The following is a 12,703-nucleotide window of genomic DNA, read 5'->3' on the forward strand; positions in this document are numbered from 1 at the left end:
TTTATCAACGCTCCAGTCCTGCACCAGTTGTGTACATGATTCGCTAGCAAGAGTAATATCGAGTACCTCTCTTCTAGACGAGTTAAGAAACGTAGGGACATCACCTCTATTACATATATCAAGCTTATCCGCTAGAATGTAGTCAAAGAGTTGCTCACCTCGTGTGTTGTTGTTTGTACTACCCCAAACAATATGATGGGCATTAGCGTCTGCTCCAATGATGATGCGTTTCTGCTTCAGATGCGCCGTATTGACGAGCCTTCTCACTGCTTCAGGAGGAGGCGCCTCCGCTGCGTCGTAAGGCATGTAAGCCGACACAATCCAAATCGGGCCGTGGACAGCTTCAACCTCTATGGCAGTGGTGTCAGCGTTGCTAAAGGGAAGAAGAAAAGCAATGACTGTGTCGTTCGCGTCATCACTGCTATCTAGAAGTCTATCCTCGTCCCCGAGTTGAATGTTAAATAAGTGTCCCACAAGTTCGCTGTTCGATTCCGAGTCGGACTCAATCGTCGAAGCTTGTGAGAGAGGCTTATCGACATCCATCTTGGGGGCCGCCGTACTCTCTTCGCTGGGTGCGAGGAGATTTTTCGGCTGATAGGTCCAAATGGTAGTGGTGATGAACCCGAACGCCACAATCCCCTTGCGGTCGTCCAGTGCTTTAACGCTTTCCTGGTCCAGGAGCAGCGTGATATGTCTGGAGTTTCCTGAAGGCTCTTCCACCTTAACTACCCTCCAGTTTTCGGTGGGTAGGTTCGGGTTTCCGATCTTCAGTAGCTCCAGAATAGTTTCCGGATCGGATGGCTCTAGAGGTATTCTTGCTCTGCCGCGTGGTTGATTTGGTATTTCGCTCTTATTGACGAGCTTAAGATTCGCCCCGGGCCATACCTCGCCGAGTCGGTCGAGGGCCATGCCGTACAGGTTGACAGAACGTTGATCCGAGCACGCGATCAACTTGACCCTTGCCTGGAACCATCCCGTGTCAGAGCAGAAAGGGGGAGGCCCTGGGTTCTGTTTCAGAACGTCCAGGTATCCCAACTGAAGTTTTCTCTCCACAATCTTCCAGTTTGATGGAGAGATGAAACCGTCAGGGTGGCTCTTATCCACCACCGCCATGACCAGACTATCTCTGGCAACTTCGCAGAACTTGCGTATTTTGACCTCAGAGGAAGCTTTGTGCTTCTTGGGGTCGTTGGAGCTATGAGGATCCTCTGAAGACCGCTGCCGCTTAGCTGCACTCGGTTTTTCTTTGGACGCCTCATACTTCCGAAGGAATTCCCGGGCCCAATCGAGAGTTGCCTTTTGTTGGTCGGACAGCTCCTCCTCAGGGGTTTTGCCGAGCTTTTCCATAAGGAAAGTGGCGCGTCTTTTGTCTCTATATCGACGGAGATGAGAAGGGACAGGTTTTTGGAGACTTCTGTCCGATTAGTTTTCCCAGCTTTTACTTCTAAAACATAGCTATGCAACTTTTCTTCGTGTGGCGTAGTCTTTCTGCTCCAATAATACACTGGATGCCACTTACCGTCCTGTAGCTGTAAGAGTACACCGCCAAAACCATATTTAGAAGCATCAACGTGAAGCTGAGTCTTTGCCGTTTGCTTAAAAATCTTTAGGACCGGCTCTTCTACCAATATTGCTTTCAACATAGCTACAGCTGCCAGTTCTTCGTGTGCAACCTTGAATTCTGTATCTTTTTTAAGAAGCTGAGTCAACGGCTTCGCTATCAACGCATAATCTTGGACGAACTTCCTAAAATAACCTGTCAAACCAAGAAAAGCTTGTACACTTCTTAAGTTGTTTGGTGTAGGAAAATTTTTTACTGCCTTCAATTTTTCATGGCCAGGCCAGACTTTGCCATCCTGTATGGTATGACCAAGAAAATTTATGGGATTTTGTAAAAATTGGCACTTCGACCACTGGATTTCTAAACCGTGGTTTAGAGTTAAAAGCGTGGGATGCTTGATATAGTAAATATTACAATCATTCTATTGGCAACTACCTATGTACAGAAGGTTATGAAAGTCAAGCAAAATGCATCCCACGCTTTTAACTCTAATTTGAATTATTCTATTTGTATCTTAATTTTTGTTATAATTCTGTTCTGAGGTAGTTGACTATGACTGATCGTTCGATTTGCTATTACTTCATTATAGGTCTCTTTGTCATTAAAATTTATTTTATACTTTTTAGTTCGATTGGCAATAAAAGCGTGTTTTTTTAGTTTTTTTAAACTATTTTTTATTTTCTACTTTTTAGTTCGATTAGCAAAAAAGCGTGTTTTTTAGTTTTTTTTTAAACTAATATATTTTTTATTATGAATGAAAATTATTGTTATCATTGCAGTCAGTGAATTAATGATTCGATATATTCGTGTTATATTTAATTCCCTTCTTATCGACTGTGAGTCTAAAGCTATGCAGTTATCGGCCGTGATAAAGAAGTAATCGGGATGAAGAACTTATTTCGTGGAGGGAGCCTGAGAAACGGCTACCCCACTCCATTGGCCAGTTTTTTTCGATTTTCGTGGCGTGGTGCACTATGAATTCCTTCCACCTGGCCAAACTGTTAATAAGGAATATTATTTGAGCGTTATGTGTCGTTTACGTGAAGCAATTCATCTAAAAAGACCAGAATTATGGGCCAACAACTCTTGGTTTTTGCATCACGATAATGCACCGTCTCACACTGCACTCGTTCTTCGTGACCATTTCGCCATTTCCACGCATATCGTTCCGCAACCACCGTATTCGCCTGATTTGGCTCCGTGTGACTTCTGGCTATTCCCAAAACTCAAGAGACCACTCCGGGGAACGCGTTTCGAGTCGATTGATGAGATAAAAGCTGAATCGAAGAAGGTGCTGATGGCTATACCGGAAATGGACTATTTGGCATGTTTCGGGGATTGTTTTGAAGGGGATGAAATTGATTTACAAGAATAAATAAAGATTTTTCATTTTACAACCAAATTCACCTTACTTTTTGCCCACAGGTAAAAAAAGAAAATATTAATCCTGGCAATCCTAATAAGGATAATGGAAAACTTTTATCAAATTATTGCATTGTCATCGGTCCTTGATAGGTGTGCAAAATTCCAAGTCGATCAGATTTTTAGAAGCCAGTGAAAATTAAGCTCAAAGATTCCGTTACATACATATGTACATACATACATACAAGCCGACCTAATAAAAGTGTGTTAAAAACAAAAAAATCATAATAAATCGAAAACGCGCTAATATTGGGTTTGGGAATAAGTTCATAGCGGTTTTATATTTTCTTTCATTTTACAACGATTTGCTTGCTGTTTGGCAAAGGTCTAAGTATTCATTCGATAGAACTCTTTCTGCTCTGCAAGACTACTATATGTCAATCGAATCGTAGAAATGGAATACCCAGGAGGCTAAAATCAACACATTCGACACCTGTTCTTCCTTGTTTTTCATCGAGGTCAATAAGCTGCCGAAGCGGCCCGGGACACATGCGAGCCTACAGTACGGAAATGGTTTGCAAAGTTCAAAATGGCGACTTTGACGTCGATGACACGTCCCGCAGCGGAAGACCTTCTGAATTCGATGAACAACATCTTAAATCACTTTTGAAGGAGAACGGTTGCCAAAGAAGTCGTGAATTGGCGGAAAAAATGACCTGCGATCGTAAAACGATTCTTAATTACCATTCAATGGGAAAAATTGGGAGCCTGGGTGTCTCATGAGCTCAACGAAAAAAAAAACAAAGAAAATTATTTCTTATCATCTCGCCCGCCATCGAACAACACTTTTTGTACCGAATCGTATCAACGACATTTTACCTATTTAATAAAATTTTATCGACATTAGATAATTTCTAATTTGTTACCTAAAACATGGTTATTGTTGTCATTATACTTTTTACAAATCTCTACCAACGAAAATATGATTGTTTTTTTTTTTTTTTTTGTAAGAGCATAAACATTCCCCCTACATATTGCTGCTGGAGTGACATTCCTTGGCCGCATATAAATCCGTTAAAGTAGAACTGACTCTCGTGGGAACCTCTATTCAAGTTTGTGTGAGTTAGAAATATCATTAGCTCAGAAAAATGGCCTTAAGTTTACTTATTTAAAATCACGTTCTTATTTCCACTAAATTTCTTTAAAAATAAGTTTATTTTCTCTTCTATCTGTAGAAAACGCCTCTTGATTATTTTGTTTAGTAACTGTATACGTAAATAACTGTATAATAAATAATAATTCCTCAAAAAATTACAAAAAACTAAGTAGCTTTAGAAATTTAAATTAATTGAAAACGAATTTGTCAAAAGCTAGAAAAAGTGTATACACAAAAGCACTCAAATTGTGAACTTGTCAATAGCTTCTTACAAGCAAAAAGAAAACAAGAAATTAGTAAAATCAGACGAAGCAGCGCGTAACCGAAAGCAACACCAGAAGCGAGGCAAAAGTGCAAATAGAATCAGTTGTTCAGTGATCTCATCACCGCAAAAACAAATTATTTTAAACCGGCTGAGGCGTACACGAAGTAAATGTTTTTTTTTTTTTTCTTTTTGTAATTTATTTTGATTTTCAACAATTAAAATAAATAGTTTTGCTTTTCCTTTTACATAGCTATAAATTGTAAACAACCACTGAGAAATGTTGCTCTTAAAATCCGTTCGAAAAGCGCCAACCCTGGTTAGTACAACAACAGCCAGAATTAGTGGCCCAAGTCTAGTGGCAAGTCTTGAACAACACAGGAACTTGATTCTTACAAACAAAGTATTGTCCAATGGATTGACCGGTAAGTCAAGCGCTTTTAAATACAATTAATTCGCAGCAACACTAAATTATGTGTGTATGTATGTATGCATTTCATCATTTTTTCTGATTGCTCCAGGTGCACCGACAGCCGTTCGTTTCTATGCGGATGATGCCAAGCGGGAACAACAGAGCTCCAGATCGACACCAAATGCCCCAGCCCTCAGTTTGCCAGATCGTACACAAGTAGAAAGATTCCTTTTTCGTGTGCTTGCACTTATTTGGGATATAAGCGTATGGACTTATTTTAATACCAAAAAAGCTATTGATACCCACATTGTAGCCAATGATTCCGTACAATGGTATTGGAGGCGATTGCATGAACGAATGGAGCAGGCTAAGAAGGAGTGGTGAATTGTGTGTCGATTTCGAAGAGCCAGAAACATTTACACATTTACATTTATAAATGTTGACAAGAAGACATTGTCACTCATTATTTTTATGTGAAGTTCACTTTCTTTTTAGTTAGCTATTACATATTATGTATTTGAGTGGACGATCTTAATATTTAGTACTCATGTTAAAATTTTTATTAAAAAAAAAAAAAAAAAAATATTTAATATTAAAAAAAAAAAAACAAAAAAAATATTTATTTAAACAAAAAAAAAAAAATTTAATATTTAAAAAAAAAAAAAAAAATATTTAATATTTAAAAAAAAAAAAAATTTTATATTTAAAAAAAAAAAAAAATATTTAATATTTAAAAAAAAATATTTAATATTTAATAAAACTTTTGTATTTAAAATAAAAAACAAATAATGTTAAAGAAAAGAGAATATCGATCAAAGCTAAACGTTATGAAATCATGTCATTTTTCAATCGTATAATTTTTTTTTTATTTTAATTTATTATAAAGTATTTTGTACAGTAAAACTAAAGTTACGAAATTCTTCCCTATCGTAAAATATGAACTAATTAATTATGAATATTAAATAGCAAACTGCACTTACATCTGCAGTAGCAAGAATTAATATGTATCTCTTAAAAATAAGATGCCAAATTGGTTTTATTTTGCAAAATAAAAAAAAGAAAATTTCTTTATAAAAAATATTAATATTCGATACACTTCACTTCCTTATGAAATGGAACAGATATGCGATGGAATGCAGAAAAACATTGATTTTAGACTATACATAATAATTGTTCATGTAAAAATTGTTGTTACAAATTATGCACATATGCTCGTACATATGTATGTAAAAATTTCTATGTGGGCTAAAGCGTGGACTGTATAAAAATTAATGTATCTTAATATACATATATTTTTTTGACTCAATAAATATTTTTGTTTTGCGTGTTCAACTCTTCGTTTGACCGGAGCAAATTATTGTCACACCTTCCGCGGAGTAATAATAAGACTTTGCGACGTTTTTTCTACTTAAATATCTACACAAAAGCTACAAATTTGAAACTGCATTCTCAAGTAGTGTTATTATAATACTTACATTACATACATACATATATTTTAATGTCATATGCATGCCTATGCAACATTCAAAGACCTCGAAAAACAAGACCTTTACAAACAGATCTGTGCTGGTTCTCAGCACATGCCGTTAAATAATTTTGAGGTACATACATAAATACTACCTATGTAAGTTGTAGGCATAGTGGCTTCAAGCGATTTAATATCGCTAAACCATTGGAATGTATAGATAAATGAGCTTTAATGAAAACCAGCTGACGCATTGAGTTTGCAATGAAAATTGCCATAATAAACATACATAAAGCACTACTCAAATACATACATACAAACGCACTCATGGTTATGCATGTGCAATAGTGTGGAGAAGACTGACTTAAATGCAAATATATCAATAAGTGTAAATGTGTGTAACTTAAAAGAGGCCACAATCTCTGAGATTGTTCTTAATGATAACATCGGTGACGACATCGAATACAAAGCGTACGTTGTTCGTATCGGTGGCACATGTTAGATGTGTATAAATCTCTTTCTGATCTTTTCGTTTGTTGAGACTTTCGAATTTGATGCGTATATAATTGGTAGCGTCCTCATATGTGTTGGGGCCTGGAAAGGGTAATCAAATTCAATTAATTTGCATGGCACTTGTTTGAAATTTTGCACTCACCTGTGTACTCCGGAAAGCAGATGGTGAGTGGAGATCGCTTAATTTTCTCTTCGAATAAATCTTTCTTATTCAAAAACAATATTATAGATGTTTCCACAAACCATTTAGAATTGCAAATTGAATCGAAGAGTTTAAGCGATTCGATCATACGATTCATTTCCTCGTCTTCGGCAAGCACCAAATCGTATCCTATCGAGAATAAATAAAAGTTATGAACATTAATTTTTGTAAGTATATCGTGAGCGAAAAATAAATTTTTGTTAGAATTTGTGATCGAACTCGTTATTTTTTCCCTATTCCTGCTCATCGCAGCGATCTAATGATCGAATAGTTAAAAAACAAAAAAATCATAATAAATCGAAAACGCGCTAATATTGGGTTTGGGAATAAGTTCATAGCGTGTTTATATTTTCTTTTATTTTACAACGATTTGCTTGCTGTTTGGCAAAGGTCTAAGTATTCATTCGATAGAACTCTTTCTGCTCTGCAAGACTATGCCAATCGTATTGTAGAAAGGAGACTAATGCCCGAATTCTGTAAGCAGTATTAAGTCACTAATTGAGACTTTTCGTGGTGAAATTTGATTTTGAGACTAGTTGCAATTCAGTAAGCAATCTTACGTCATTAGTCTCAAAAAAAAGTCACTAATTAGTGATCTACTTCTGACCAGCTCACAAAACGAAACATATGGAAGGGGAATTAATTATTTTATATATATTGCAAAAAAAAGCGCGAAAATGAAGCGAAGTAATATGTTTTGGGTAAAAATTTCTTAAGAACTCGAATAATTGTGTATTTATTGACGTTTTAGAAATATGCGTAGACGGATTGCGGCAAATTTACGCAGCACGGAAGACCCATTTTTTCTGGAAGAAGACGTTTTCAGGAGGGTTTTCAGATTCCCAAAATCCTTCTGCTGGGAACTTATTCACGATCTCAAACCAGTTGACAAGTTTGAGCGGAATTCCCAGCTCGTTCATTTCAACGGAATGTATATAGAGATGCAATTCAACATTTATCGATTATTAATTTTGTTTGTCTTGTTGTTTGAATTGTTGATAAACCGATTCAGGTAAAAGGTTTATAAAACAGATATTAAAAACGTTATTTTGTATGAGCTAAGTAATATTCATATTCTTTATGTTTTTGATGAAGAATTTCGCTTGATAAATGAATTTAAAAAACTCCATTACATATGGAATCCATAAGTGAATTTTTGCTCAACTTTTTGACTATCTCTAGCCGATACGTGCCATCAGCTGACTGTCTCTATTTATTTTCCCAATGATATTTGGTGAAATTCTTGTGACTTTCCCTTACTGAATAGCAAAATCGTCTCAAGTCACAAAAAGAGTCACTAATTTATAATCTCAATTTTAGTGACTTGTGATGAGATTCGCTTACAGAATTCGGGCATTAATCAACACATTCGACACCTGCTCTTCCTTGCTTTCATCGAGGTCAATAAGCTGCCGAAGCGGTCCGGAACATATGCGACGTGTATGGGGAAGTTGTCATAGGCACGAAAATGGTTGCAAAGTTCAAAATGGCGACTTTGACGTCGATGACACGTCCCGCAGCGGAAGACCTTCTGAATTCGATGAACAACGTCTCAAATTACTTTTGAAGGAGAAAGGTTGCCAAAGCAGTCGTGAGCTGGTAAAAAAATTAACTGCGATCGTAAAACGATTCTCAATCACCTTCATTCAATGGAATTTACCAAAAAATAGGGAGCCTGCGTGCTTCATGAGCTCACCGAAAAAAAAAAGAAAGTCACCTTCAAATTGCTTCTCAGCATTTCGGCCGCCTTCGACCAATACGCGGTCATAAACAGAGCTTTTTGTACCGGATTGACAGAGGGAAATGGTGCCTATGCATCAATATAAAGTAAAGAAAGGAGTGGATGGCTCCAGGAGATACGCCAAAGCTGAGAGTCAAGCCGGTTTTTCATCCAAAGAAGAGTTGGATATGTGTTTGGTGGGACTAGGAAATGCTCGAAAAAAATGCCACGGTTAACAAAGAGCTCTACATTGTCCAGCTACATTCGATTGAAAAGACCCAGGCCCCCTGTTGTACAAATCCGCAAAGCCGCACCCCAAGAGCTCACATGAGAGGTTCCGTATTCGACGGACCTTGCACCGACCGATTACCACCTTTTTTGCTCCCTGATTGTTTTTTGTTTAAATAAAACCCTTCGGTAAAAACGCTACGAAGTTATTCCCCAACATAATACAATGTAAAAACAGCGAGGTGCCCACATCAGAAAACGGGACGCAGTCAAAACAGAAATTTGACAGATGTTAAGATATATTTAGTGGAAGGTGTACGTGGTGTGTTAAAAAAGTATCGCGAACTTTGAGTTTTCGCAGGTTACGTATATTCGAAATTCGATTTTTTTGTGGCGATATGTTGGTACTCATGGCTCTCATTCATGCCGACGAGTGTGGCCATTTTGAATGTTCAGTTAATTGTTGACAGCTTCTTTGCTTGCACGTGTTTCGGCTCGTTTTCGATTTTTACCTATTCAAAAAAAAAAAAATGGATCAAAGAACCTGTATCAAATTTTGTGTGAAAAACGAAATTAAGTGCGCGGATGCATTCCGAATGTTGACTGTGTCATACGGAGAAGCTACTTTGGACCAAAGCAACGTTTATCGGTGGTTCTCAGAAGGCCGAGAAAGATGTGAACGGCAAAAAGCGTGCCGGACGCCCGAGCACTTTAACAACAGACAATAAAAATGATGAAGTAAAGAAAATGGTATTGGCCAATCGTCGCATCACCGTTAGAGCAGTTCCTGAGGACCTAGACACATCGATTGGCTCATGCCATTCGATTTTTGATGTTGGATTCTGTCCGCAACGAGCCATATTTGCTCCAGAGGGTCAAAACTGGCGACGAATCGTGGGTTTATGGTTATGACGTGGAAACTAAAGCTCAATCATCTCAATGGCAGCTGCCGCAAGAACCAAGACCGAAAAAAGCGCGCTAAGTTCGGTCGAATGTAAAAGTTTTGTTTACCGTTTTCTTCGATCGCAGGGGCGTTGTGCATCATGAGTTCTTGCCACAGGGTAAAACGGTCAATAAGAAATATTCCCTGCAAGTTATGCGCAATTTGCGCAAAGCAATTCGCCAGAAACGCTCAGATTAGTGAAAGAACAAAAATTGGCTCTTGCATCACGATAACGCACCTGCTGTGATGATGTAACGATGTGTGATCGTTGCTTGTGCGCGACTTTTTAGCCAAAAACAACATGCTAATGATGCCACAGCCACCGTATTCCCCCTGTGACACTTTCTTTTTCCCGATACTGAAGAGGCCCATGAAAGGACGACGCTACACTACGATTGACGAGATAAAGACGGCATCGAAGGAGGAGCTGAACAAGATAAACAAAAGAAGATGTTTTTGAAGTGCTTCGAAGATTGGGAAAAACGTTGGCACAAGTGCATAATATTATATCTCATGGGGATTACTTCGAAGGGGACAAAATAGATATTAATGAATAAATAAATAATTTTGAAAAAAAAAACACAAAATTCGCAATACTTTTTGAATACACCTCGTATAAATATATATAGGGTTAGGGCACAAATAAATTATGACATAAATGTCATTATGGTTAATACTACAGCAATAGTTATGGCGTTATGGTATGCCCCACCTCTACCTTGAGCTAAAACTCGAGTTGATGGTGCAATGTGAACATAATTTTATGCCTCTTGCATTAATGGCTTACACATCAAAGTATTTTTCATACTTTCACGCACAATGAAAATATATTAAATAAATAATTTAAGGCAAATACCGCCTCAACACATTTTTACTTTTTATCTATTGCACAATTACTATTTTTACTTACCCGATAATGCGACACAAAATATAATTGCCGTTACACCTTCGAAGCAGTGAATCCATTTCTTGCGCTCCGATCGCTGTCCACCAACATCAAACATTCTAAATTTGTTTACAATAAAATAATTAAAAAACAATTCAATACATTTTTTGTTTATATTCCTTTTACTCACTTGAAATGCATGCCTTTACATGTGAAATGTGTCTCCACGATGCCCGTAGTCTTTACACGTGTCCGCAACACATCCTCCAACGTTGGTATGTAATTTGGCTTCGAGATTTCATCCAACAAATTCAAGTAGTAAGCAGCCGAATCGTTCAATTGGTATTCACGAGAACGCGAGAAGGACTGTTGCACACCGGCATCGGCCCAGAGTTTCTTCATGAGCAATACAATTTCCGGTAGTAGTATGCCCTCCTCCGCTGTCGATGCATATGTGAAGAATTGACGTGCGATTTCCGTTTTCGAAGGATCCGCAAAATCGATTTTCAAATGACCCATAGCACGTATGATAGCCATCATACTCTGTATGGTGTTGCTGTAGACAACGCGACGATACTGTTCGCACTCCTCTTGTGAGTAGCCTTTGTCATGGATGATTTTCATCTGTTTAACAATAGTGGATTTTCCAGATTCGCCAGCACCTGAAAAAGGCGGGAAAAGACGGTATTTTACTACGCTCTCAGTTTTAGAAAAGAAAATTATAAATGCTACTGATTTAAACCCCTCGGGCTCGCTGAAAAACGGTGCTTAGAAAAATTAAACTATAAATAAACTATAAAAAAAGCTTAGAAAAATTAAACTAATATATAAATAAATATTTTACTGGTTCCCGATTAAAGGTATTTTAACATGACTCATGCGAAAATGACCAGAGAATAACAGAAAAGGGTAATTTTTCCATTATTTTGCATCATTGATATTTGAATGTCCAACTAAATTCATCCACAAAAAAAAAAAAATTGCCTATCCCATTGCTCATGACAACTGAATTTAAAACTTTTGCTCTCAAAAGCTGCGCATTTCAATGTCGACGATTTCAGCCACATTTGCCACACCTTCGTGATCGAATAACATGCAAACATGTTATGTATATACATATGTATATATGTAGGTACTATGTACAATTTTTCATTCATAAATTAATTTTATTTTTACTGCTTTTGGGTGATCTTCGGGTATACCCGCTGACAGCTAATTAGGAACGCGATATTTTGAACACTTTTCCTTTGATTAATTTAATTTACATTCATTTTTAATAAGGCTATGTAACTAGGCTTTTTTACTAAGCTTTGTACAAGATTTATAAAAAATCGAGAAAGTTGCATCAAAAACCAAGTGAAAATTAAAGTCGCTTGAAACTTTCGTTCTTTTCTGATAATTTTTTTCGCCTGACAGTATGGCCCCTATTATGAGTTACATTCGATCTTCGATATTCGCTGGTTGTCGAAGATCGAAAATCGAATGTCAATTTGGTTTATGAGCGGTGCAACCCTATCGAAATTTTCGTTGTTTACCGAATTTAGAGTCGAATGCAATTTTGGTTTCGATTGTGTGGCGTATTGTGGGAAAACTTGTTAAAGTGTAAGTTGTTTGCGATTATTTATGGTTTTGTAGTAACCAAATAATAAATATATACTAATTTGGTTAATTTTATGCAGGTCGAAAGTCGTGAGTACCAAACAAATTAGAAAGGCGAATCCACAATTCGCAAAAGGGATTTGCACCAAAGTTCAAGCAGCAAAAAAATGGGAGGAATTTACAACGGAGCTGAATTGCTTGGGACCACCAGTGAGAACGGCAGCAAAAAGGATTAAGCTTAAAATGGTTTTTTTTTTGTGATGTGTTATAGAAATACATTTTTATTTTCCCTTGGTAGGTATGGGCTGAAATACGTAGAGGAACTGAAATACATATTTTTTCGAATGACGAATAATTGAATAAAGAAAATTTATAACAAAAATAAAACAGAAAC

General features: G+C 37.1%; 2 protein-coding genes across 2 annotated transcripts in view; one reads left to right on the forward strand and one right to left on the reverse strand.

The window, feature by feature from the left end:
• The first annotated feature begins 4,577 nt into the window (after positions 1-4,577).
• Positions 4,578-5,288, forward strand: LOC129241592 (uncharacterized). Its single transcript, XM_054878017.1, has 2 exons — positions 4,578-4,766; positions 4,863-5,288. Exons 1-2 carry the CDS (start codon positions 4,622-4,624, stop codon positions 5,135-5,137), a joined length of 420 nt encoding a protein of 139 aa, XP_054733992.1. The 5' UTR covers positions 4,578-4,621; the 3' UTR covers positions 5,138-5,288.
• Positions 5,289-5,644: 356 nt separating this feature from the next.
• LOC129241388 (G protein alpha i subunit) overlaps positions 5,645-12,703 on the reverse strand; it is a 55,504-nt gene continuing 48,445 nt past the window's right edge. Inside the window, exons 2-5 of the mRNA XM_054877675.1 lie at positions 10,901-11,372; positions 10,735-10,829; positions 6,874-7,062; positions 5,645-6,812 (exon numbers count right to left, since the gene is read on the reverse strand). Of these exons, the coding sequence (XP_054733650.1) occupies positions 6,622-6,812; positions 6,874-7,062; positions 10,735-10,829; positions 10,901-11,372 (947 nt within the window). The 3' untranslated portion in view covers positions 5,645-6,621. The remainder of the gene's footprint in view (positions 6,813-6,873; positions 7,063-10,734; positions 10,830-10,900; positions 11,373-12,703) is intronic.

Source organism: Anastrepha obliqua, chromosome 3 (assembly GCF_027943255.1).
Source record: "Anastrepha obliqua isolate idAnaObli1 chromosome 3, idAnaObli1_1.0, whole genome shotgun sequence".
NCBI classification, from domain to species: Eukaryota; Metazoa; Arthropoda; class Insecta; order Diptera; family Tephritidae; genus Anastrepha; species Anastrepha obliqua.